Source organism: Monodon monoceros, unplaced genomic scaffold (assembly GCF_005190385.1).
Source record: "Monodon monoceros isolate NGI ecotype Baffin Bay Population unplaced genomic scaffold, NGI_Narwhal_1 Super_Scaffold_5, whole genome shotgun sequence".
Lineage (NCBI taxonomy): Eukaryota > Metazoa > Chordata > Mammalia > Artiodactyla > Monodontidae > Monodon > Monodon monoceros.
In genome coordinates this window covers 110,274,506-110,299,955 of record NW_021703782.1, presented here as the reverse complement: position 1 = coordinate 110,299,955, position 25,450 = coordinate 110,274,506, and the positions used below count along the sequence as shown (strand labels likewise).

Here is a 25,450-nt window from a genome sequence, read left to right as displayed (position 1 = left end):
CCGCGTGTGTGCGTAGACGGTAGTGAGGGACGCCCAGGACAGCCGTCTGTGCTCCAGGACCCTCTCACTGGCTTCCGTAAATGTGGGGCCATCGCTGTCACCTGGTCAGCCCAGACCCGGAACATGCAAACCTTCGCAGGTCGGATGAGCCGTGTCTTGAGGCCCCCCTGAGGGCAGCTCTCCGGCCCAGGAGACGGCTGTTGGACAGAGGTCTCCTGGGCTCCCTCCACCTGAGGACCACTGAGTGGGTGGGCGGCCTGGGTCCCTGCAGTCCCTCGGGGTCCACGCTGCCTGCTGTCTCGTCAGGAGTCAACCCTGCCCACCTAGAAGTCGGGTGTCGGCCTCAGAGGCCCCGGGAAGCCAGTGGGCTACGCGGGCCCCCTCACGGCCCCAGGGGAGCCAGACTCCCGCAGGGAGCAGCTGAGGGTTGGCGGAGCTCGGGAAGCCGCTGGCACCCACAGGGGCCAAGGCCCGGCCACAGGCGTGTGCTCCCTTCCCAGCCGGTGCCCATGAGGAGCACACCTCCGGCAAGCTTCTTGCTCGAGGCAACCGCAAGGCTGGCTCTGGGAACACGGTGCCCGCCTTTCCTCCGCAGGGACCCAAAGGCGAAAGGGGAGAGAAGGGTGAGTCGGGCCCTTCTGGCGCTGCTGGACCCCCTGGACCCAAGGGCCCTCCCGGAGACGACGGTCCCAAAGGCAGCCCCGTGAGTACCTGGAAGATGCCAAGGGGCCCCTAGATCATCCTCAATGGGCAGTGCGCTGAGGCTGCCTGACCATCGCTGGTCTTGGGGTGATTTCCTAAGGTGTAGAGGTTTCCACACCAGCTACTGAGCCAAAACAGTGGAGGTGGGAGAGGGGAGACGTGGGGCGAGGGGGACACCTCGGAGGCCATGTCTGTGGACCAGGCAGCTTTCTGGATGGAGCAGGCTCTGTGTGGCCCCTCTCCCCTCCTGCAGCCTGCCCCGGCTTTGCATCAGGAGGGTCTGCAGAGCAGCGCCTTCTAGGGGTTAAAGGTCCAGCTTCCAGTGTCAGCCGGGGGCTCCAGGAACAAAAGTGTGGGCAAGAGCCTGCCCTTTGAGGGCCTCCAGAGGTCGAGAGGGCTGGCCCGCGCTGCTCGCTTTCAGGCTTGTGTGGCTCACATGAGAGGATGTTCTGGAAAGGCCTTGCTGTGAAGGGCACCGAAGTGTCAGAGCTAGTGGGATGCTCTGGGGCTGGACGGCTCAGGGCAGCAGTCTGAACGCAGCCACGCAGGGCAGCGCGCTCCAGGCCGGGTTGCTGAAGGCCCCAATGCCTCTCTTCCTCTGTTTCAGGGCCCGGTCGGTTTTCCCGGAGATCCTGGTCCCCCCGGAGAGCCTGGCCCCGCGGTAGGTGCTCGAGGTGGCAGAGCCCCTGGGTCCCCACAGCCCATGACCCGCCTTGCTGGCCCCGTTTTTTCCTTTCTGGTTCTGTCTGTTAGGACTCTCCTTTCCCACCTCTGAGCGCCCTAGGCACCAGCACCTCTGGGATGGAATTTGATTTTGGGGTGAGGACTGGGGACGCATCGTGTGTTGGTGCCTGAACTCGGGTGCCATCCAGGAGGCAGAAGGAACTTGCTTTTGGCCCCACAGGGTCAAGACGGTCCCCCTGGTGACAAAGGAGATGACGGTGAATCTGGACAAACGGTGAGTCCGCCCAGGACCTCTAAGGACCCTGACGCAGCTCCTCGGGGAGGTGTCAGGGCTTGGGGTTTACAACTTGCTTTGTTCATTTCTGAGAAAAACCTACACCCGGTTACCTTAGATTAGTGATTCAACCACAACAGGGGGCCGAGAGCGCCCTCTGAGGAACCTTGAAAGCTGGGGACCCTCCTCCCAGAAGGGGAAACGCACACACAGTCCCAACAGTGGTTCTGCACACACAGCCCGGCGTCCTCGACCGCCCCCCGCAGAAGCCTCCGCCCCCCCCACCGCCGGAACGTCAGGATTACCTGTTTCTGCCCGATTGGAGTCAGATGCTCTCCTCAGAAGGCTCTTTCCACATCAGCCCCTGGAGCTGAGCTCACATTAGACGTTGCCTCTCACCTGATGTCGAGTGTTCTGAAACGTTGCTTCAAGTTTAGAAAGCTTCGGGACACCGGCTCTGGGGCCAGTTCCCCCGGAGAGATGTCTGCTGTTCTGCCACTCCCTAGCCGCTGACCCAGGACAACACCTGCCCTCCCCGTGCCTTGGGGTCCACTTCTGCAGAAGGGGTGCTGGCAGGCGTGGTGGGAACGTTCCCCAAATGTAGCAGAACTGCAGGTGGCAGGCGGGTCCGCTACACTGCTGCAGCCCACGGGCTGAGTGTAGAGGTCAGAGCAGAGGACTCCAGGACCACCTCCTCTTAGGGCTAATTCTGCAAAAGAAGAGACAGGCAGCTTCAGGGCTGGCCGAGGACAAACCAGACTGAAAACTCTGCGTTTTTCTTAGTCTCAGACCCACCCAGCCCTGCCACGTCTTAGCTTAACTGTCCCTGATTCCTAAATGCTCTGTTCTCTCTCTGACACCAGGGATCCCCGGGCCCTACTGGTGAACCAGGTCCATCTGGGCCTCCGGGAAAAAGGGTAAGTGATGCTGCAAGGCGCCCTGAATGAAGCGTGCCCTTCCCCCGCCCCGGCTTGGACCCTGGGACCCTAGGCGGCTCGAGGAGGAAAGTGCTTCCGTTTGAAGTGCATTCCCTTCTCAGCTTCCTGCCTCATCATCAAATCTCAGACCCACTAGGTCGATGCCCCGCTCCGTTTCGGATGAGCCCGCTGTTGACGCCATCAGTAACGGCCTTCGTGGGAGAAAAACACCCACGGAGCTGAAAAAACCCCTTTTCCCCTGGGTCAGGCCTTTGGAAAAGTCAGAACAAGCTAATTGAATGATCCAGTCTCTCTCTGGGGCTGCAGTAAACTTGGCCCCTTGGTGTGCAGCCAGGAAAGGAGGCTGCTGGAGTGCCCTCTCCGCAGCCCGACCAGGGGGCTTTTCTGGACGTGGAGGCCCTGGGCCTCGTGCTAAGGGCCTGGGAGTGACCTCCACGGCCCCTCCTCAGCTCCTCACTGAGCTTCTGCGGACCCACTTGTCACGTGTCGCTCTCTTGCTCCTTCCAGGGTCCCCCCGGCCCCATAGGTCCCGAAGGCAGGCAGGGAGAGAAAGGAGCTAAGGTAAGTGCTTTTCAGCCCGGCCGTGGTCACAGCCGCGACCACGCATAGACCTTACGGAGCGTGCCTCGACACGGTGGCCTTAGGGGTGGGGACTGGACACATACGTGAACGTGCGGAGAGGGGCAGGTCGGGCTCAGAGGGAGGCAGGCTGGCTGCGCCTCTGGGTCCGGGGTCCCCGACTCTGCTGTCACATTCTGTCTGCCCCGCCAGCCTGAGTGTGGGAGGCCAGTGCTGGGTGCCCTCGGGCCTGGCGTTGACCCGGCCAGGCCTCAGCTGCCTTGCCTGAGAAGCAGAGATGGTGACGGTGCCCACGTCAGGGCTGAGGAGAGGGTGGGGTGCCCGTGCGGTGAGGTTAGGGTGCAGCCCTGTGCCCAGAGCCCTCGAGGCCGCTTCCCCCCCGGGAGGTGCTGGGCGGGGCCTCTTCTTGGAGGTGCTCCGGCATTGCCTGAGACAGTGATGGAACTCGTCCAGCCCCACGTCTGCCCAGGACATGGCGGCCGTGCCCACCAGGAGTTCCGCGCCAGCCATAACTGCTGCTTTGGCCAGGACAGCTGGGAGGCTGGAGCACAGTTGACTGTGGACATTGGTGGGTGGAGGATTGGGCAGGGCAGCCTCGATAAGGAATGTGGAGAATCGGGGGCAGCCCCTGGATATCTGGGGGCATCTGGGGTTCTCTCCAAGGCTCCTTGGGGTTTCTGAGCAGCAATTCTGGGCTGGGGTGACCGGAGCCTCAAGCATTGGGGTCCCACCGTGTCCTCCTTGGTGCCCTGCAGGGAGAAGCCGGCTTGGAAGGCCCTCCTGGGAAGACTGGCCCCATTGGCCCCCAGGGGGCCCCTGGGAAGCCCGGGCCCGATGGCCTGCGAGGGATCCCTGGCCCTGTGGTGAGTGGCCCCCAGGGAGGCCTGGGGGGGCGCGGCTACAGAGGGAGGGGAGCAGGGCTGGGGACGGGAACGGGGATGGCCAGGGCGGGGCTCACCCGGAGGGTCAACTGTGTTTCAGGGTGAGCAAGGTCTCCCAGGAGCCCCAGGCCCCGACGGCCCCCCCGGCCCCATGGTGAGTCACGGGTATGCTCCCGAGGAGCCCCCGGTGGTGGCGGAGGGCGGGATTGGGAACGAGAATTCTGATCCCGCTGCCTCCCCCGCAGGGTCCCCCAGGACTCCCTGGCCTCAAAGGAGACTCTGGACCCAAAGGGGAAAAGGTGAGATGGGGCTCCAGGTGACTCTGTGGTTGTTTCGAACTCAGCAAGGTGTTGCTCTTCCCCCACGTTTGTCACGTGCTCGGCGTGAGGACACAAAACAGGTGCATGTGACGTGGAGACCTGGCCCCTGCCCGCAGTCGGGGGCCTGCGAGGCCCCGTGGACGGCACCTGCCCTGGGCCTGTGTCCATTCCAGGCAGCCCCCAAGGCAAAGATGTGCTGCCACGTCTAGCTGGCCCACGTGGCTGGACGGGAGGTGTCGCCACCGCAAACGCCCCTTCATTTTCCCACAGGGACATCCAGGCTTGATCGGACTCATCGGACCTCCGGGCGAACAGGGAGAAAAGGGTGACCGTGGTCTCCCCGGCCCGCAGGGCTCCTCTGGCCCTAAGGGAGAACAGGTGCGTGGGATGCTGGCTCTGTGTCCAAAGACCTGAGGTTCGTTAGAGCCGGAAGGACTTCCCCGCGTCCATCAAATCAAGATGGGAACAGCTGAGGGCACGGGCTCGCCCAGGTGACAGCAACCTGGGGCAGAACTGGAGCCCAGCCCGGGCCCACATTAGCCCTCATGGTCCTGGTGACCTCAGAAGTGAAGGTCATTTCCCCCCACTCTGTGCAAGACCCTCTGACCCAGCTAATTGTCCAGGAGGTCACTGGCGTTGCTCAGCCACATCCTTGCTCCCACCTTGACCCCGTATATGCATACCTGACCCTAGACTTCCCTGGGAACCCCTGTAGCTAATTGGAGTTTGAAGCCCCCAGGAAACCACAGCCAAGGAACCCTTAGCCTGCAAGTTTCGCCGTCCTGCGCCTGGGAGCTTCTTGCAGTGGATTCCACGGCCAGGAGAGGCGGGGAGCGAGTGGAGGCAGGGGGCGGGGGGACCAGGCAGGCCGGTCTTTCCCGTCCCCATGTCAGGGCCACAGGGCCGCACTCCAGCCTGTGAATGACCGCTTCCCAAGCCAGGTGTGACAGGCTCACACGTGTCCCTGTGCTTTGCCCACCTTGGTCTGCACCTGACCTGGAAGAGGACAGGACGACCGAGACAGAGCTGGAGGCGGCAGAGCCGTGAGGCAGGGAGGAAGCTTGTGGGATGATGTCCCCCCAACCCGGCCTCGTCCGTGGTGTCTCCCTGTGGCACCGAGACCTGGAGAGAGGGTCGGCTCAGAGGCTGCAAACTCCGAGTGTGGGAAAAGCCACTGGGAGGCTGGATGGACAGACAGAACAGACAGGACCCCAGGACACTCTCCGCCGCCTGCCCCAGGGCCCCTCCTTCGGGAGCGGAAAGCAGCCAGAGGGGACCAGGCAGGGACGGTTCACATTAGAACGTTAGAAGGCAGCGTTCACACTCAGCCACGCCCCCGCCGCCCTGCGGGCCGCAGCGCCGGGGTGCCCAGCCTCACAGCAGGTGTTCAGGCCCTGTCGGGCCCAGCAGGGAGCGAGGGCTCCCCTCGCACGTGGCCGGCCCGTGTTGGGGGAAGAGGCCAATGAGAACCGAGGGGCGTGGCTGCAGGACAGGCTCCCTCCTGACCCGAACACTGATGACTGCGTTTCTGCTCCTTTCAGGGTATCACTGGTCCTTCGGGCCCGATCGGCCCCCCGGGCCCCCCTGGCTTGCCGGTGCGTATCTGGGAGGGGCGCGCGGCTCCCCTGGTTGTCCTGGGAGAGTGGGGGGATGGGCCTCAGAGTTACAGGGAAGTCATGGGACCCCCTGGGGTTGGGCCACCGCCCAGGTGGACCTGGTGCCCTGCACCACGGGTTGATCTGCTCGTTAGTTCACACCCACGTTCCGCGCAGTGGAAACAAGGAAGTGGGGTCACTGGGCTCTGGTTTCAGGCTGGGGAGGAGAAGGGGGCAGCCTCTGTCTCCGGGCATTGTAGGGCGTGTGGACAGTCCATGGTAGGCACCTTGGGGGCGGCAAAGACGGTGGCTGGCCCCCCGCCCTCCCCGTCGGCATGAGCAGGGCCAGCCTGGCCTGGATGTGAGGAGTTGGGGTCCTGTCTTCTAGTCACCAGCCTGGGCCCCCCCCATGCAGCTGGGAGACCCAGGACTGCAAAGACATCCTCTGGCCTTGAGTCTCTTCTCGCCCGAAACTAGTCAGCCTCTGAGCCCCACCTGGGCCCGGGTGCACGTGGCCCAAGGTGGCCCCGTTTGGTCCGATGCTGGCCCCTGCTGTGGGCTGCTGCGAGGGCTGGAGCGGCTCCGTGTCAGGGCCTCTGGCTGCCTGAGCTGTGATTTCCCTGCTGGGGCGGGTGGGAGGCTGACCCGGGGCACTCGGGACCCTCCTGGCCTCCGTGTGGGTGAGCGCCTGCCCCCGCCCACCTCCCCTGTCAAGCAAGTACAAGCGTAGACTCTTGGAGGGGGGACACGGGCGCAAGGAGGGCGTGAAGAGCAGGCTGGTGCTGGGAGGGGAAGGGACCGCCCACCAGCTGACGCTCTGCCCCTCTCTCCGCAGGGCCCTCCTGGTCCAAAAGGTGCTAAGGGATCCTCAGTAAGTGGTGTTGCCCCTGACTGGCCCATGCCATCTGGGGGAGGGATGTGCATCCCCTTGGATGAGAACCACTCTGGGATCCCCCTTCCCCCTTGACTCATGGGGCCGGTCGTTCACACCCCTCCTCTGTGGCTGGGCTGCCCTGAGCTCACCTCTACCCTAAGTCATCTCAGACTGAGGCTCCCTGCCTTGCAGAAAGGGCTCTGTCCCCCTAAGTCCCCTCCTTGGGGTGTCCAGTTCTCACATCTGGGACTGGGAAGGGGCCCCAGCATGTTAGGTTTGCCCCTCCACCTTCTCCACGTGTTTCCGGGGATCATTCTAGACCTCAAGGGGGACTCAAGTCACATCAGGCCTCAGTGACCAAGGTTGGTTCTCTTCTCTTTTTCCCCAGGGTCCAACTGGCCCGAAGGGTGAAGCAGGCCAGCCAGGACCCCCTGGCCTGCCGGTGAGTAGCCCTTGAGGACTTGGGAGCCAGACGGGGGTTCTCCTAACACCGAGGGAATCGTGGAAGCAACTGTTTGTGTGGTTCAATCCCAAAACGTTATGAAACGTGTGTGGCGGGGGGCGCCTGTCCCCTTCCCCAGGACACAGGTCAGCCCAGGGCGCTTCTGCCTCGGAAGTCTGGTTGAGGAGAGAGGAAGGGGGAGGTGTGTGTGTGTGTGTGTGTGTGTGTGTGTGTGTGTGTGTATGCCCAGCTGCCTCTATGTGCGCACGTGTGCATGCATGTGTGTGTGTGAGTGTGTGTGCATGCATGCATGTGTGTGGCAGGAGCAGGCAGCCCTAGACAGGGCCCCGAGGGATGGGTGTGGAATATTCTAGAGACAGAGAAGAGGGAAGGAGACTGTACTACCAGGAGGGGCCGGCATCTGCGACCCAGGACCCTGCAGGTGCGGCCCTGGTGGTCCCGGCCCGGCCGCCACCCGGGGGCCACCTCGTCCTCTCCCACCCGTCACTGTCCCTCTTCCACACCCAGGGCCCCCCAGGCGAGGTCATCCAGCCCCTGCCGATCCAGGCGTCCAGGAGCCGGCGGAACATCGACGCCAGCCAGCTGATGGGCGAAGGGGAGGGTGAGGACTACATGGACTACGCGGACGGCATGGAGGAGATCTTCGGCTCCCTCAGCTCGCTGAAGCTGGAGCTCGAGCAGATGAAACGACCCCTGGGCACGCAGCAGAACCCCGCGCGCACCTGCAAAGACCTTCAGCTCTGCCACCCTGACTTCCCCGACGGTAGGGCGACCGTGGGCCCGGGAACAAGCGGAGGGGTCGGGGCTGAGCAGCCGGTGTGGCGGGAGGGACCCAGGCCTGGGCGGGCACGCACCTCGCTTGGCCTCAGGTCCCTGTCCGTGCAGTGGGGATGCAGGTCCCCCCTTGTCACCTGACGAGGCATCATAGTAGGACGGGAAGCCGTCCTGGGAGGCCGGGGAAAGAGGCCAGGGCTGTGAGGTCACGCAGAGCCGGGGTCTAGTCTAATCTTAGCCACTGTCTGGCAGGTAACCTGCTCTACCCGGAGTCCCATGATCCCTATCTACAAAATGGGAATTAAAACACGTGCCTATCAGAGGACGTGTATACAATGTATGAAATGCTTTGGGCCTGACATGGTGTTGGCCACAGTTGCTGTCATTGTTGGCAGGAGTCCTCGTGCCGGTATTTGACGCTGTACTTGGGAAGGCACTATTTAGACTCCAGAACTTCAGTCCCATTCTCACCATTAATAGCCAAGCGCTACCTACCTGCTAGAAAATAAGATCACACTGGCTTGCTCTGGGAAGGATGAACTCTTCTGCAAGATTTAAGGGGTGCCTGTGGTTCCAGTTGACTCTGATCCTAAGTACGTGAACTTCTAGGAGTTTTCCTGGAGCACCTCTGGGTTCCCATCCACCCGCCAGCAGGCAGAGCCACCCTCCTGGGTCCCCAGAGCTTGGACCCCGTGGGCCTCACGCTCCAGCTGTGCTCTTGGTGATGAGTCTGTCCCTGTCACTCCGTGGGCCCAGCAGGAACAGCAGGATGCCATTGGGCAAAGCCCAGAAAGGGCTGTGTGCTGGCACTGCTGGACTGAGATGTGGCAGCTGCTTCTGGAACTGTCCAAGGAGCAGCTCTCCCGACCCGCCTCCCTCCCTAACCCCAACCCTAACCCTGCGATCCAGGTGAATACTGGGTGGATCCGAACCAAGGCTGCTCCAGGGACTCCTTCAAAGTCTACTGCAACTTCACAGCGGGGGGCTCGACGTGCGTCTTCCCCGACAAGAAGTCCGAGGGGGTGAGTACCTGCCTCCGTTACCTCCTCTCCTGGTGGGGCCGGGCCAGGGCTCCAGGTATCTCACGTGCGTGCAGCTTTAAGAATGAAAACCAGAAACGGGCCAGATCTAAACTCAAGGCTGTTCCTCCGGAAGTAGACTTGAATCTGCCTTAGGAAGAAATTTCTAGCAATGGGACGGGCTTAGTGCAGCCTCGTTTGTGGAAGTTGAAGGGGTGGTTGGCTCGTGGCTATCTTCCCCCTACCACGCCTGGGGCTGGGATTTCCGCCACTGGTTGGTCAAATCCTTCCTAAAATGACCCTACAGTTCTGACCTCAGAGCAACCTGAAACCCACGAAAGGACTTTGGGGAGCGAAAGTGACCCAAATACGTCTTTTAGAAATTCTTAGTGTCAGCTTCCTGGGTAGTCGCTCCTGAGTGCCATGCATTCCCTTACAGTCTATTTAGCGAGGTTCTGATCCGTGGAGATTTTGTGGGGTGTCGATCTGAGTCTCCTCTGTGGTCTTTCAGCGTCCTCGCCTCTGTGGTGGGGTCTCTGTGTGTGCAGAAGGGTGTGAACCAGTGTGTGTGGATGGCGTGCAGATGGTGTTTGGGTGGCGTGTGGGTGGCACGTGGATGGTTGGTGGATGGCACGTGGATGGCGTGTGGGTGGCGTGTGGGTGGCGTGGGGATGGTGTGCAGATGGTGTGTGGGCGGCACGTGGATGGCGTGTGGATGGCGTGTGGACGGCGTGTGGGTGGCTTGTGGATGGTGTGTGGGTGGCGTGTGGATGGCGTGTGGATGGCATGCGGGTGGCACAAGGGTGGCGTGTGGATGGCGGGTGGATGGCGTGTGGGTGGCACGTGGATGGCTGGTGGATGGCACGTGGATGGCGTGTGGGTGGCGTGTGGATGGTGTGCAGGGACAGGCGTGTGTGGCAGGCGTGTGCTGCTTTCTCTCAAGCACGCGTTGGAGGCCAGGCCCACTGTGGCCCAGGACAGGTGAGGAAGGGGGGCGAGGTCTCTACCTGGGAAGATGGTGGAGACTTTGGCCGCAGTGCCCTTTGCATCTGCCTGGACAGACCCTCCTCCGTAATGTCCCACCCAGAAGGCTCCCCATCCCGTGCCGCACACCGAGGGCAGTGGGTTCCTGGAGCCGCAGCCATGGTACCTGTGCAGGTTCAGGGTCGGGCACAGCAGGAGTCGGGCAACCTGTGGTCCTCGGCTTCCCGGCTGCCTCAGCGCCCAGAGCCACTTCCTCTGGAGGGAGAGGTGCCCTGTCCCTAAATCTCACTGTCACCGAGGGGAGCTCCGGCACTCCTGTGGGCCGGCAGGAACAGGATCTGCACTGACGTGGATGCCTTGGGGACCCCTGTTTCATGTTGACGCTCCCCCTACCTGGGATTTTAAATCCTTGGGAACCCACACTCCTGGCAACAAGACCCCTGTGGTTCACAAGGAAATTCAAACCTCAGGACCCTTGCATCTGGCAGAGGCCCAGAAGGAAATTCAAGTGGAAAAATGCTGGCTCACATTCTTTTGTTGCTGTCTGTCCTCTGCAAACGGCCTCGCTGCTGGAGAACCAGTAGGACGCCCCCAGGAGCCCTCGCTGGTGGTGGAGCCAGGTGGACGGTGGGCTTGGGGCGCTGAGTGACCCCCGCTGCTCCTTGCCTGTCCTCTGCACCTGTGCTGACCGCCAGGGCCCCACGGGCTGGGAGCCTCGGGCGGGTTGAGGCATTCTGCCCGGTCTCCCGGGTTGCAGGGCCCCCTCGGTGGTGGAAGGGGTGGAGTTGGAGGGCAGAAGTCTGGGCGAGGCGCCAACCTGCCCACGCCTCTGGTCCTGCTCTGGGAGGAGGCGGCCTTCGTGCTTTTTGGGCGCAGCGCTGACAGCAGCAGGTTTGGAACCAGAGGGGAGAGTCCCGAGGGGCGGGGGGCAGGCTGGGCTTGCTCTTCCTCCAGTGGGGCCGCTTCTCAGGCTCCCCTGCACGAGGCCAGCTCAGAGGAGAAGCCAGGGAATGGGGAACGGGACCTGGCGCCCAGGCAGAGCACCGGAGGGACAGCTGGGAACAGGCTGGACCTGTGGGCACTCTCCCCAGAGAGAAAACCCCACCACACACCCGGCACACACACTACACACGCACCATTGTACACCACGCTCACACACACCACGTATGCACACATCCTATGCAGAAACACACACGCACGCCTCACACCCAGCCGGACCTCAGTAGGGTCTCCTGCCCACTCTGTCCGCGGGTAGAGGCCTTGGAGATGGAGCCACGCCCCCAGATCAGGGGATCGAATCAGGGAATGCCCACCTGTCTGCTCTCAGCCTATCAGTAGTAGATGGTCTTATTATCATTACTGTCATCACCTCGGCGAGATGAGTGAGGATCCGCCCGTTCACCCCTTCATTAGTTCACTCCACGAGCAGTTTTCTGCAGTCACGAGGTGCCAGGCTCTGTCCTAGGTGCTGGATACACAGAACGGGTCAGATGCAGGCGCTTGTGACCCTGCACGTGAAGCAGGTGCTCGCGCCTGGAAGGCACCAGGGCTCCCCAGTCCCCATCGCGGTCAGGGGTCCATGCTGGAGCGAGTGCCCAGCTCTGGGGGAGTTAGGTGCACCTAAGGGATCTTCTCCCAGGAGGCCATCTTGCATCTCCGTGAGGGCAGGACGCAGGCCCGCTTGGGCGGGGAGAAGGCGTGTTTGCAGGACGTGGGAGTATTTCTCATGAAGGCAGAAGTAACACTGTCGTTCTCTCTGTTTCTCTCCCTCCCCACCTCCCGCCTCGATGTTTAGGCCAGAATCACTTCTTGGCCCAAAGAAAACCCGGGTTCCTGGTTCAGTGAATTCAAGCGTGGCAAACTGGTAAGACGGCCTCTGACTTGTGTGCAGTGTCGGTTAAACCCACCCGTTTCGTATCTTGCAGAGTAAAATGGCCCGCTGGCCCAAAGAGCAGCCCTCCACCTGGTACAGTCAGTACAAGCGAGGGTCCCTGGTAAGTGGCCACGGGGCTGTCTGCTTGCGGCACGGCCTGGCTCGGCTCTGCATGGGACTAATCGCCCCCAGCGCCGCACCTGCTCTCGCCCTTTGGCCAAACTGCTCCATGGCCGCGACCGCCAGACGCAGGCCGGCCCCTCCTGCCACGCTGACGAGGGTTCACTGTAGCCGGGAGCAGCTGGATGGTTGTCTCTTCAGGTGGAGGACACGAAGCTGGCATTCAGAGCCCCCGCTGGGTGCCGCCAGGAATTGAGACCAGAGACACCAGGAGTGGAGGGTTTATTTTGCTAAGTCCTAGCGGGCAGCTTGGAGGAAGTGGGTCCTGCACCATTAAACCATCCAGTTCTTTCCAGGATCCGTCCTACTTGTGCCCTGCCCCTGCTGTGGCTGGGGGGCTGAGGGGCCATTCGGTTGCCGACGGGACCCTGGGCTTCTCCGCTGCATCGCCCACGACCATGCTGGTCCCTGTGTTAACTTCTGGGGAGCCAGTCTTAAGTAGGCCGTCCCGGAGGTGAAAGGCAACTGGCATCCCTCTAAAGATCTGGATGTGATGCTTTTCTAGCCGGTATAGAGGCCGAGGCCATTGGGACCCAATCATATGGGGCCAGCAACTGCTGCCACGCGGCAGGGTGGTTTCCCCGAGCATCTCGGGAGTTTTGATTTGGGCCCGTTTCTGGAATCAAGTGCAGAGTTCTGTGCTCCCTTCCCGGCAAGTTCAAGGACTAGGTTCCAGATGTGGCCGCGTTGCAGGTGCCACGAGAGCCCCCTTTGCCTCCTGCGTTCACTCTTCGGCTAGTGTCCCACCTGGGCCATCCTTGAAGGACGTCCTTCTCACTCAGAAGCCAGCTCTCGGGTCCACGACTTACGGGCCCGACCCTCTGCCCTCAGTTGGCTCCCCGGGGGGTCCCAGGGCCACGTTCCCCCAGGACTCAGAGTAGGGCCTTCCAGCGGCCTCTGCCCACTGCACTTGGGGACCCCCTGTTCCTAGGCCCGGAGGTACTCCGTGCTCAATTAATATCTCACGGCCCGTATCCTTGATTCCCAGTCACTGCGGCTCTTTCCAGACACTGAAGGTTTGCGCTCACCTTGCCATGTCTGGGGACTTCCTCTCGTCTCTGTGTGGGGACCTCCAGCACCCTCCCCCCCTTTTTCTCCTGCTGTTTCTCCTGTCCTTCACCTCCTCGGTGCTGTCCTCGGGAAGGAGCCACTGGCAGGCAGAAGGACCTGAAGTGGACGCCCACTCGGGGAGGCAGTGCCCGGGGCCCTTGAGCTGGGTGGATAGAGGTGGTGGGGGGGGTGGGCGCGGGAGTCAGGAGGAGCCGGGGCCGTGGTCCTTTCTGCAGCCGTGCTGGTGGCCTTCTCCAGACAGGGCCCCGCACACCCACCCCGTTGCTCTGTGGAAGCAGGTAGAGAACACCCACTTCAGCCGCCATCCCAGAGCCTGTCTGCTGCTTGGGTCCTGTTTCGCAGACAGTTGACCAAGGATGGAGGTGAAGGGACAGTCTAGGGGAAACATCACCTCGTCTTTGGCATTCTCCTGCGGCACCATTTCTAGCAGCCTGTGACCATCAGAGTGGACAGGCCGTAAATACAGGTCCCTCCCTGAAGAAAGAGGTGCTTTTCTGGGCCGGCTGCCCTGGGCGCCCCACGTGAAGGTGATACTGCAGAGCTGCTTCCCCCCGGGAGGGCGGGGCCTCATGACGGGGCTCTGGGACTCCATCGTGGGGCGGGGCTTGGCCGTGCCTGTCGTCCTCCACCTGCCCGGCACTGGGGGCTTCAGGTCCTTCTGCGTCCAGCACTGCCCACCTCTCTCTGCGCATGCGTCCTTCCTACAGTCAGTCGCCTTCCGTCCAGGAGGAACAGCCAATGGCCCAGACTGCGGTTGGTATTCACTCTCCCTCCTCAAGGTCCGGCTGGAAGTCGGTGTCTGGTGGCTGTGTGGGGAGCTGGCCAGCAGCTCTGCGCTCCCCCCGCTCCGGCGGCAAGGGCAGGATCCCAGGCCTGGCTCACCGCCTTCAGCTCTAACTATATAGACATCTCTATACATACGTGCACAATGTCGGCTTAAATTCTCCCTCGTGTGTTCAGGACGGCTCTCAGGGTAGGCTGGGGGCTGGGGTCCGAGACAGAGCAGGGAGGAGAAACGCGGGTCTCAGACCCTGACGTCCATCTGTGCATCGTCTGATGGGGAGACGTGATGGGTCAAGCCTGCTCTGCTGGGTGTGTGAGGAGAGCCTGGCCTCTCACGCTGAGGGCCTTCAGGGAGAGGAGAGACCCGCCTCGTCCCAGGGGCTAAGGACTGTCCCCGCCCCTGCTGTGTCCAGCAGCTCAGAAAGCTGCAGTTTAGAAGACGCAGAAACTGATCTGTCTCTCGGGACGCCTGGCACTGGCCCGCGCCCGGCTGAGCTCTCAGCCCCGCGTGCATCCGACCTGCGATGCTGAGAAGCCACTGGAGAACCAACACTGTCTCCCGGTGCTGCCCTGGGTTTGCTGGCAGAGAGCGGGGCTTTCAGCGAGGCTCCTGCCGCCAGAGCGCCCCGGGCTGCCCGCTCAGTGTGGGCTGACCACCCCAGGCCACGGCACGGCCCACTCTGCTTTCCACTGGATTCCATGCCCGGGCAGGGGCAAGAAGGGCCTCTCCCCTGTGCCTCCACAATGGTGCCTGGTCCCTCCAGGCTTCTGGCTCTTGGCCATATGTCCTGTGACCCTCTCACAGGCCAGCCTTCCTGTCTGCTGGCCAAGACCCCATGCCTCAGGCCCTTTCCTCCCCGAAGCCACCTGCCCTTCCTGTCTCCAATTCTCATGGCCCCAGCCAGGTCCTTGTACGTCACAGAGGTCAGCCAGTGGTTTCCATGTATTCGCATGATCCGACGAGCACTGTTTCTTCTCCGGCGTCGGGGCACAGTGACAGGGATGTACATGCCAAGCTCATGCCCTCAGGGTACTCACGGTCCAGGGAGGGCTGCAGACCGGGCCCCAGGTGCCTCTGACACAGGGGTCCAGTGCTGGTGTGGAGGGCCTGACAGCCAGTAGGAAAGGTGGACACTGAACCAGGCCAAGGTGGGTGAGGGCACCTAAGCCTGGCAGGCTTCCTGGAGGCAGAGACACATGAGCTGAACCCTGGAGGCTGAGTAGGGACCAACCAGGTAAAGTAGAGTGGGCGGGTTATCTAGGTCCCTGAAAGGAATGAGGCATGGTTCACAGTGTTCCAGGGAACCCCCCAGAGAGCCCAGTGCATGCTGGCCTGGGGCCCGGGGCCCGGGCTTGCAGCAGGTTTCCAGGTGGGGCTCTTGGCGTGGCCCACGCTCCAGAGGAGACAGCGAGTGGCTGAAGCTCTGGAAGCCCCGGCCGTGTGGACGAGGGGCTCTGCGCAGCCTGTGTCCCCTCCCTGCTGAGCGCCCCTTCTTGTGCCCCTGCAGCTCTCCTATGTGGACACTGAAGGCAACCCCGTGGGCGTGGTCCAGATGACCTTCCTGCGGCTGCTCAGCGCCTCCGCCCACCAAAACATCACCTATAACTGCTACCAGTCGGTCGCCTGGCAGGACGCCGCCACGGGCAGCTACGACAAGGCCATGCGCTTCCTGGGCTCCAACGATGAGGAGATGTCCTACGATAACAGCCCCTACATTCGCGCCCTGGTGGACGGCTGCGCTGTGAGTGTCGCCCTCAGCCCTGCCTGGCGGGGGGGGGGGGATGGGGGACGGCGTCCGTCAGTGCCTCACGCAGTTCATTCGGTCACCACGAACTTCCCGGGCACCTACCATGTGCCGGGCCCTGTGCGCAGCGAGGGCCCAGGCACAGTGCCGCTGACCGTGGCTGGCAGACGTGGAATCCCCAGGCCAGCGGTGGGGACCTTCCCGCGGAGCTGGGGTCGGGAAGGCCATGCTGAGACCTGAGGGCAAAGGCCGACCGGGGTCCCTGATCCCGTGCCTGCTGTGACATGGAGCGTTCTGGGTCCAATTCGGAAGTTGAGACGCCTCCACTTTTTGGGGAATGTCCGGAGCTGAGTCTGAGTTTGCTCCTGGGAGTGTGGCCGTGCTGGGAGGTGTCCTGCAGACTCAGAGGGCGGTGACAGTGTCAGCCCTTGTGACACCCCCAGCCCTCGCTGGGTCACCTCCCTGGACCCTGTGCCACCCTCTGGGAAGGACGTTCTGCTCAGGCCCGAGAAGCCAGTCAGGCCTGGGGTTGCTTCACTCTTTGGCCCCCGGCCCCTGCGCTTGCCAGGGTCAGCCCCTCGACTGTGCCTCCCAGGGCTGCGTCTGCCCTGGGCAGCCCGGGTCTGAGCTGCGTCCTCCTGTCCTGGGCCGTGCACGGGGCCCAGTCCTGGTGAAACCCTCGGACATGTCCGTCCTGTGGCCTTTCCAGGGCTAGAGATGGGGGCGTCAGCAGGAAGCACCGCCTCTGCAGGTCTTAGTGTCACATCTGACATCAGACCCCCGGCCTCTCACCACCTGCTCCCCAGAGACCCTGCCCGAGGCCCCCCACCCAGCCTGGCTCCCTTGGGGGACAGGGCTAGTGGGGGGGATCCACCCCACTTAGTGTCCAGGGCCAGTTTCGCGGTGCCGGCGCCTGTGGACACCCTCCTCTGGAAGGCACTGAGCCTCTGGTCTCCAGGTCGGGAAAGCTCTTTGCTAATTCCCAGGCCCCAGTTCCGGTCAGGGCCCTTCCCGTGGATTTCCACATTGAGGGAACCATGTGCAGTCCCTTCTGGTTCTTCCTGGTTCCAGAAGGTTTCACCACTTGGCTCCAACACCCTTGTTGTACAGAGTGGCCAGGACATGTATCAGAGCTGGTCACAGGTGTCCTGGGCACTGAGCTGTCTCTGCCTGCTCGTGAGCAGCCAGCGCTCCTGTCTGTGCGTCCATCTTCCCCGCTGGGCATTCCTGTCCTGCGCTTTCGGGGCGTGTGTGTGGGATCTGAGGGTTCTCCCTAAGGCCTGCTGAGGTGGTCTGGCTACTTGGCCAAGCCAGAGTGTCTGGATGGCCCTGCAAGGCAGGAAAGTGGGAGGGCAGCGCTGACCCACTGGGTCGCTAGTAGCCGCTGAGGGCAGGACTCAGGTGGATCCAAGTTCACGTCCTGCCTGCTCCCCGGCTGCCCCGCTGCGACTGGGATGGACCCTTCAGCTGTGGGAAGCTCCAGTCCTTCTCCCTACAAAAGGATCCAGTTATAACCCCCAAGGGATTCCTTGGGGCTAGAGGTGAGTGCAGGGCAGGCATGGGGCCAGGGTGCCCGGAAGGGCGGCCTCCCCGGGAGGCCTCCCCGGGAGGGGAGGGCTTCCCCTCCACGCTGCCCTGGCCCCTGGGACTGGTGACGGCCAGTCCTTCAGACCTGCCCATGGAATGCGCAGAACTAGTCCCTATTTAAGGTCAGATAGGGATGCAGTTCCCTGTGGAAAGGGATCCAGAAGTATCCGGAAGCCTCAGCCATCCAGCATTTGTTCACGTTCCCGACGCAAAGCCCAAGCTGCTCCCAGAAGGTCGTGAGGCACCAAATAAAATCATCCCTCATGTCTGTCTTCTACAAACGGAAGTAATAATAGCACCACGTCACAGGGCTGTTCCAGGGGGAGCGTGCCTAAAACGATCTCAGAGCCGTGCTCAGCTGCCACGAGCCCCAGAAGAATCCCTGTTCCTGTGATTGTTTTAGGCAACACGGGCTCACAGGCACAAGGCAGTCAAGGTGGAGATGTGAGGAGAAACAGGGACTCTCGTAGAGCAGAGGCAGAGCCTGGGATGGGGCTTGGAGCTCCTTGGCTTCCACGGCAGAAAGGGAAACACTCTGGGCGACCCCATACGTGTCGTCTGGTAAAGGGTGCAGACTGGTTTTCTGGGAGAGAGACCGTTCCCTGGAAGGGATGCTGGGAAAATGTATCTTGTGAAGAACCGACTGGGGTGAAAAGGCAGATGCCCCTGGCCCCCTAATGCATCTCAGAAGCCTCCTGCACTCTTGAGAGCTTCCTGGGAAGATTCAAGTGCCCCCATGCCTCTTCCTCTTGAAGCTCCCTGCCCAGAAGTTTCCAGTACTGCTGTCGAACTCAGAACCTGACCTCCCGGCTCTGCAGGCTCCCAGTACAGGGCAGGCTCGGACCTTCCTTAATCCTACAATCCAAAGTCCTCTCCCTCTGGCCCAACGTCTCCTGATGACGTGGGTATGCTGTCAGCATCTGGGGCAGCTGCCCATTGCTTGGGCCTTTCAGGACATCATCAGCATCCATGCACCCAGGGCACGAGGAGCACTCCCCACTCCTGGGTGAGAACTGCTCAGCAGGGTTTTCGCTTTATTTTGTGAGTGACCTGCCAAGACCCTCAGGGTATGGCAGAGCTGAGTCTCCTAATTCCCACTCCAGCATCCTTCCCACCGCAGTCCCTTCCTGGCATAGCTGCACCTTGAATGCCTCCATCAACGGGGAGCTCACTACCTCCTGAGTCAGCCCAGGCCACGGTTCTGAAGTCTCAGTGTTAGGAAGCTCTTCTGAGAAATGAGCTGGAACCTGTTTGCCCATTATTTCCACCTGTCATTCCTGTTCTGCTCCCTTAAGGCATGCAGAGAAAAGCTGGTTCTAGACCAGAGTTTCTCAGCCTTTGGGGCCGGATGATTCTTTGCTGTGTGTGGGTGTGGCAGGGGAGTAGAAGGGTCCTGTGCACTGTAGGATGTTGAGCAGAATTCCTGGACTTGACCAGCTGGATCCTCTACCCACTCAGCTGTGACAACCAGAAGTTCCTCCAGACATGGCCACATGCGCCCCAGGGAACAAAATTGCCATTCTGAAGGAAGGACAGTCAAAGATTTGGGGATCGCTCAGAAAGCTGGAAGGACCGGGCTCCTTCGCCTCCACCCAAAGAAGTCAGCCCTGCTGCCCAGGAGCTCCGCAGCTGAGATCCACGGGACTCCCGACCGTGAGCTTCTCCTTGAGAAAATCAACAACACCGATCCAATTTTCTGCCCCGACGCCAGGAATCCTGGCAGTCATTTCTGAGCTCTGTAGTGGTCCTCTGGGCATCGCCAATGCAGAGGCAAGACTTAGCATCATGGGAATATCTGGATTTGGCCCTTGACATTTCTACTTCTGGAAAAGATGCTGCCTTTGAGGAGGTGGCGAGATCATGACTCTAAACAGAATAATCCTGATGATGAAGGACATGGGCCCATGTTCCTTGAGGCAGGGGAGGGCATTCCAGGGAGGGTTGGGCCCAGCAGAGCATGGAGGTGGGGCATAGTGGCGCTTCTGAAGGACGGCCTGGAATGGTCAGCGCTCTGCTCACCCCACCCAACTCCGCTGCCCACCAGAAGTTCAGCCACAGTTTGAAAAGTCACATCCCTCCCAGGTAATCCTGCAGGAGGCCTGAAGGAATGCGTGCTAGCTGCCTCCCCCAGGGCGGGGGTGGGGGGGGGGGGCCTGCTTGATTCACATGGTGATAAGGGCCAGGGCTTCCCTGGTGGCGCAGTCGTTAAGAATCCGCCTGCCAATACAGAGGACACGGGTTTGAGCCCTGGTCCGGGAAGATCCCACATGCCGCAGAGCAACTAAGCCTGTGTGCCACAACTACTGAGCCTACGCTCTAGAGCCCGCATGCCACAACTACTGAGCCCGCATGCCACAACTACTGAAGCCCGCGCGCCTACAGCCCGTGCTCCGCAACAAGAGAAGCCACCGCAATGAGAAGCCCGTGCACCGCAGTGAAGAGTAGCCCCCGCTCGCTGCAACTAGAGAAAGCCCGCACGCAGCAACGAAGACCCAACGCAGCCAAAAATAAATAAATAAAATAAATCTATTTAAAAAAATAAAAAATAAGGGCCAAAGACACTGGGATTCGGACGCTGGCACGGTGCGGCCCTGTAGCCTGATGGGTGGGCCACTGAGCAGGGCCAGCCCTGTGGAGGAGCACAGATGACCGGGCAGGAGGCCCAAGGAGCCACGCCACATAAATCCCCTTGTTTGTGCAGCTCTGCGCACCCCCGGGGGCCATTGCCAGCCCATAATGGTTATTTATGCCTCAGGAACAACGGGGTAATGGAGCGGTGTGCACACGGCGGCTTACAGCTTACAGATGCCCCCTCTAAGCGCTCTGATCATCGGAGCTCTGGGGCCCCATCAATCCGAGAGAAATCACCCTGCCAGCTGAGCACGTGCCGCCGTCCCTCGTGGGCGGAAGAGACGGGCACTGGCCCTGCCAAGGGCTGTTTGCCCCACTCCCTGTGGGGAAGGAGAAGGCTGGGCTGCCCAGCTCACTGGTGCACGAGGCTCAGGCCGCCTGTGGCCGAGGCCGCACAGCTCCCCGTGACAGCAGCGGCCCAGGGGAGGCCAGCCCAGACGTCTCACTTGAGTGCCTGCTGGGTGGTTGTCGGACCAGTGAGGGGGGAGAGCTGGGGCAGGCAGGGTGGACTCTGGCCCCCCCTTGCTGGACTGGCCGAGGGAGGGCGAGGGCTCAGCTTCCTCCCAGGGCTCCATCCTGCAGGGGCGTGGCTGGGCATCCTCTCTGGGGACCCTGTGTTGGAAGCTCGTAGCATCTGTGCCCTTGAGCTCCTGGCCGCCGGAGCAGGTCCTTCAGACAGTGTCGCTCAGGGGATGGCCGTAACCCACGTGTGTCAGAATTGCCCGCGATGCGTCTAAACCAGTCAGACGCTGCATCCACCCTAGGCCTCCTGAATCCCGTCTCTGGGAGGGACCAGAGCCGGCAGTGCTAACGAGCTCCCGAGGGGACGCACGTTGGCTCGTAAGTGCGAGTCCTGGCTTTAAAGTATTTCCAGCCTGGCCTGCTGTGGGTAGGAGTGAGCGCTCTCCTTAAGGCAGGGCTGTGGGGAGGACAAGTTCGCGGGGTCAGGGAGGCCCTTCAGGAGGCGACGTCTAGAAGCTCACAGAGGAGGTCTCTCCCAGGCTCGGTGCCTTCGTGGAGGCCTGGCCAGGAGCCCTGCCCCCATGAGGCTTCCTTCCATCCTCTCCACCTCCCGGAGCTCCAGTGGAGAAAAATGAGCCGCAGAGAGCATATTAGTTGTCCGTGGCTTGTAACAAATTACCTCCCAAAGGTAGCACCTAAAGCAACAAATATTTGTCATTTGACTCAGTTTCCGAGGGCCAGGACTCTGGGGGCAGCTTAGCTGGATGGCTGTGGCCCAGCATCTCTCCCGGTCTGCTTGAGCTGCCGTCACAAATCACAGCAGACCAGGGACTTATCGAGAACAAGCAGTTGTTTCTCACGGTTCTGGAGGCAGCATGTCTGAGCTGGGCGCCGGCTGAAGGGCTCTGGTGAGGGCCCTCCCCCGGGTTACAGACAGCCGCCTTCACGTGGGGTTAAGAGCTAGCTTTCCGGCTGTTTCTTAAAGGGGCACGAATCCCATTCATGAGGCTCCACTCTGACCTAATTGGGTCCCAATGGCTCTGCCTCCCAACTCGGTCACAGTAAGCTAAGGCTCCCCCACCTGGATCTGGGGGCCACACACAGTCTGTCCCTAATGGTGCCGCGAGGTTGCTGAGCTGCTGTCACATGAAGGTGCCCTCGTGAGGGGCTGTTCCTCACCGAGTGGGCTCCCCCTGGGGAGGGATCTGTGGGGGGGTGTGGGGGCTGGGGCCGTCGTGGAAGCTGCCGCCCAGAGAGTGAAGGCCGCCTCATAGCAGCTGGACTTACTGAGCGCCTCTCCAGGGTCATGCAGGGCTCCAGGGGCTTTATGTGGTCACACAGGTGATGGTCACGGCCTCCCCCAGAGGGATGGACCCACGCTGTCCCACGGGAGGGGAACAAGGCCCCGGGAGGCACTGCCTTCTCCCTCAGCTGGACATGCCTCGCTGGGGAAAAGACGGGAGGGAGGGCCTCCCCGGGGCCAGATCCAACTGAGGATGTGCCTGGTCCAGTGCGAGGTGGAGAAGGCTGCTGGTCCCAGACAGGTGGGCAGACCGTGTGTACGAGGATCCGGGACCCTCGTCTTGGGGGAATTGATGGGGGACGGGGTCAGTGCATCCCTGACAAGTGTCCTGATGCTCAGGGTTGGGCGTAGGTGCTGTCTGACCAGGGTGGACCTGCACCTTCACCCCCTGTATTCTGGGAGATGTGGAGGGCGGGAGAGGGGTGACACCACTCCTGGAGCAGTTCTGTCCCTTTCCTGGGGCTCACTCTCCTAATCGGAAATGTGGGGCTCACGTCCCCCAGGGTGGTGCTGAGCGTGAACTCAGATGCTCACAGGGATGGAACAGGTGGTCGGAGCAAGGGAGGGCCTGATTCATCCCAGCAGATGCCCCTCCCCCAAGCTCGCCCGGTCCCTCCATACCTCAGTTTACCCAGTACTCCTCTGAGGGCGGGTAAGGTTCCCTGTCCTCGAACTTGTGAACGCAGATCCCTCTCACTTCCGAGCGTGGTCCAGCCCGCTGATGGCCCCAGGGAGGGCCTGCGATCAGCTGTCACGGTCTTGGGATTCTCAGACTTCTTCATCTTCGAACAAGGAGTCCCTGGTGTGGATGTGCCACCTGGTGGGGAGGGGACATGGGTCCAAGTGGGCTGCGGACCCTTGCACGGCCTCCTTACGCGCGCTCCTGTGCCCCTCCCGGACGGGGGGTGAGGCGGACGTCTTGGGGTGCGCTGCCTGCTCCCCACGGCTCGCCCTGCTGTTGGGTGGGTTTTCGGAGCCGTGGCGGGCGTGGATGGCTGGTTCATCTCGGAGCCCCCGCTGACCCGCATCCCCCTCCCTCCCCTTCCCCAGACAAAGAAAGGGTATCAGAAGACCGTTCTGGAAATCGACACCCCCAAGGTGGAGCAAGTGCCCATTGTGGACATCATGTTCAACGACTTTGGTGAAGCGTCACAGAAATTCGGATTTGAAGTGGGGCCGGCTTGCTTCCTGGGCTAGGAGCCGCGCGAGCCTGGCCCCAAGAGCAACCTCGTGACCTCAGCGCACCGCCCGTGGGTGTCCTGGACGGTGAAGGCCCCTCGTCCCTCCCCACCACGCCGGGCCCACTCCACACCCAGAGAGAGCAAAGGGAAAGAGCCGGAGTCCCGGCCCCGGAGACGAATCACATGACCTAGATGCCCCACAGCTGCTGCTTCCTCCAGCTCCGTTCCGTCTACACCACACTCCCCAGGGAAGGGGACGGGGCCCACGCGTCTCGCCCCCGAGCCCGTGGATCTCGTTCACTGAGGGTCCACAGGGGCCCGGCTGTGGCTGCAGTATTTGGAGATCATGTTTTGTTCTTTGGAAAAAATTCAACTTGAAGATGTGTACTTCCCCCGACCTTCAAAAATTGTTCCGAGGCAAGCCTTGTAAAGGTCACCTCACCCTCCAGAGCCTCTGTTTTTAACAAGATCCATTCACAGGCCAAATGTCATCCTGCATGTGCCTTTCCGATGGATTAAAGGTGCTTTTGTTTTTGTGAGTTTTAAGTAAATATTTGTATTGTATTGTCATAAATGTACAGTGTCCCTGACTTTCAATCATGCCTGTAAACCCCGCTTGGGTCCCACTGGGAGAATTGAAAAAACAGGTGGGGTGTCCATTGTGGGATGCGGTCCACACCCCTGCCCGCTCAAGGACGTGTGAGAAATTAGAAGTTCGCCAAGGGCAGCAAGAATTCACCCCACCATTTAAAAAGCAGGTGCCGGTGCCCCTTTCAGACAAGCCTTTGATTAGCTCTGGGTTTTATTTTTTAACAGGGAGAAAAAGAAAAAAGGATTTTATACTTTGCCTTCTCCACACGCACTTAGATGGAAACGCAGGCTTAAGTTAATTTTAATTGCTTCCTTTTTCCATGTTTCTTCCTGCAGAGCCTGATGGGAGGATGTCCAGGGCAGGGAAACCACATTTTCTGTAGATGATAATTAAATGAAACTTGGTGCTTATTTTTACACTTCTCTTTCGTGGTGCTATCTGTTAAGATCTCCTTGAAGGTGACACTGGGGGTAGCCGCCATGCCTCGTTCTGCCATCTTTCTCCATCCTGGCTGTTGCCTCCCTCCACCATCCGGGTTTTTGCCAAGCACATTAAGGTAAATGCGGGTCACCTTCCCTCCCGTGGCCCCGTTCTCCTCCCAGACAGCAGTGAAGCCGCCCCGGGCTGGGTACCAAACTTAGGCTGTGCATCTGTGATCTGAAAACACACACACACACAACACACGGTCGCTTTCTGCATGGTCCACGGTGTGACGATGGAGGATTGTATTCTGTTGCCGAATGTTTGTGGTGCTAATTTCTGCGTTTGTTGCAAGAACTGAATTGAAGCAGCAGCGTGTGGTCTCTCAGCTGGGCCGCCTTTACTGCAGTCTCAGCAGACAGACAAATGTGCAATGAACTCTGGGAGTCTCGCCGGGGTTGCCAGCGGTGCCTTTTCCCCACGAAAGCGATGTGGATTTTTCCATCTGCAAACGCGCCGGGTGCGGGGCCGGCCAGGCTTCATCTGATACCGGTCCTCCCTGAGCGAGGGTGAGGGCTGGCAGGGCCAGCGAGGAAGGGGCGATCCCTTTACTGTGAAAAGCTGCCCGTGTGCAATGCCCTTTCCTTCCACAATGGGAGAAGCAAGACAGGCCCCAGGGCCCTGTGCAGCCTCCTCGGGAGGAGCTGTGACGGCCCACCCCACCTCATTGGACCGTGGTTCCGGCTTAGGAAACAACTGCGGAGCAACCCAAGAATAGCAACACACCACCCACGAGGATTTCCTGGATTCCTCTGGAAACTGAGTCTTGCTGTTGCCAAAGAAAAGCCTGGCTTCGAGATTCTTCCAAACCCAGGATGCCAGCATGTGCCAGGGACCCTCTCCTTCATCTCATCAAAAGAAAAGCCATGTCGGAGCATCGCCGTAGGGCGCCCTGTGGGTTTGTCTAGGTCATGTGATTCCACTTTGATTTCTCATCCTGCCCGAGTTCTCCTTTGATTCTGTCGATCTTTTCCTCCATGGGACCCTTCAAAGCTGTTGTAATTTGTACTGAAGTCAAAATGTGTCCCGTTTTCCCCAGACCACTTAGCTATGGTATATTGCAATAAAATTACTTCTTGTATTTGCAGAAATTCTTTTGGCGTAATTTTATTTTTTCCCCCTCATCTACATAATTGGACACATGTTGGCGAAAAGAAAAAGAAAACGGTTCAAAGGGTACCTGTGGTAAAGGTTCTAGGACGTTAGGCCCTTCAAAACTAGAATGTTGAGTGACACATTGTACGTTTCCTAAAAATCCAGTAGACGTGTTCATACGTTTTAACTGTAATGCCCAGGAAAGGGTGTTTTAAAATATTTTAAACCTGTGTAACAGAGGAATAATTGTAATCCTTTTTCAATAAATCAAGATTAATGTTTCCACCGTAAAGAGATGTGATCGGCTGTCTTCTTAAGTGTGACCAGGGCCTTCCCCTGCATTAAACCAGTGTTTGACCCCAGTCTCAGGGCAGGAGAAA

General features: G+C 60.7%; 1 protein-coding gene across 8 annotated transcripts in view; it reads left to right on the top strand.

Moving 5' to 3' along the window:
• The window catches only part of COL5A1 (collagen type V alpha 1 chain), a 164,799-nt gene extending 139,737 nt beyond the window's left edge, over nt 1-25,062 (top strand). For 3 of the 8 annotated variants that reach the window (XM_029202064.1, XM_029202062.1, XM_029202067.1), the window contains exons 50-66: nt 596-703; nt 1,310-1,363; nt 1,607-1,660; nt 2,524-2,577; nt 3,106-3,159; nt 3,933-4,040; nt 4,159-4,212; nt 4,304-4,357; nt 4,649-4,756; nt 5,920-5,973; nt 6,809-6,844; nt 7,236-7,289; nt 7,818-8,073; nt 8,994-9,106; nt 11,883-11,951; nt 15,503-15,736; nt 22,773-25,062. In XM_029202064.1, coding sequence (XP_029057897.1) covers nt 596-703; nt 1,310-1,363; nt 1,607-1,660; nt 2,524-2,577; nt 3,106-3,159; nt 3,933-4,040; nt 4,159-4,212; nt 4,304-4,357; nt 4,649-4,756; nt 5,920-5,973; nt 6,809-6,844; nt 7,236-7,289; nt 7,818-8,073; nt 8,994-9,106; nt 11,883-11,951; nt 15,503-15,736; nt 22,773-22,919 — 1,611 coding nt within the window. In that variant the 3' untranslated portion in view covers nt 22,920-25,062. Of the gene's footprint in view, nt 1-595; nt 704-1,309; nt 1,364-1,606; nt 1,661-2,523; nt 2,578-3,105; nt 3,160-3,630; nt 3,874-3,932; nt 4,041-4,158; nt 4,213-4,303; nt 4,358-4,648; nt 4,757-5,919; nt 5,974-6,808; nt 6,845-7,235; nt 7,290-7,817; nt 8,074-8,993; nt 9,107-11,882; nt 12,257-15,502; nt 15,737-18,784; nt 19,655-22,772 lie in introns of those variants that run through there. The other 5 variants (XM_029202063.1, XM_029202065.1, XR_003790719.1 and 2 more) reach the window with 5 other exon arrangements.
• The last annotated feature ends 388 nt before the right edge of the window (nt 25,063-25,450 follow it).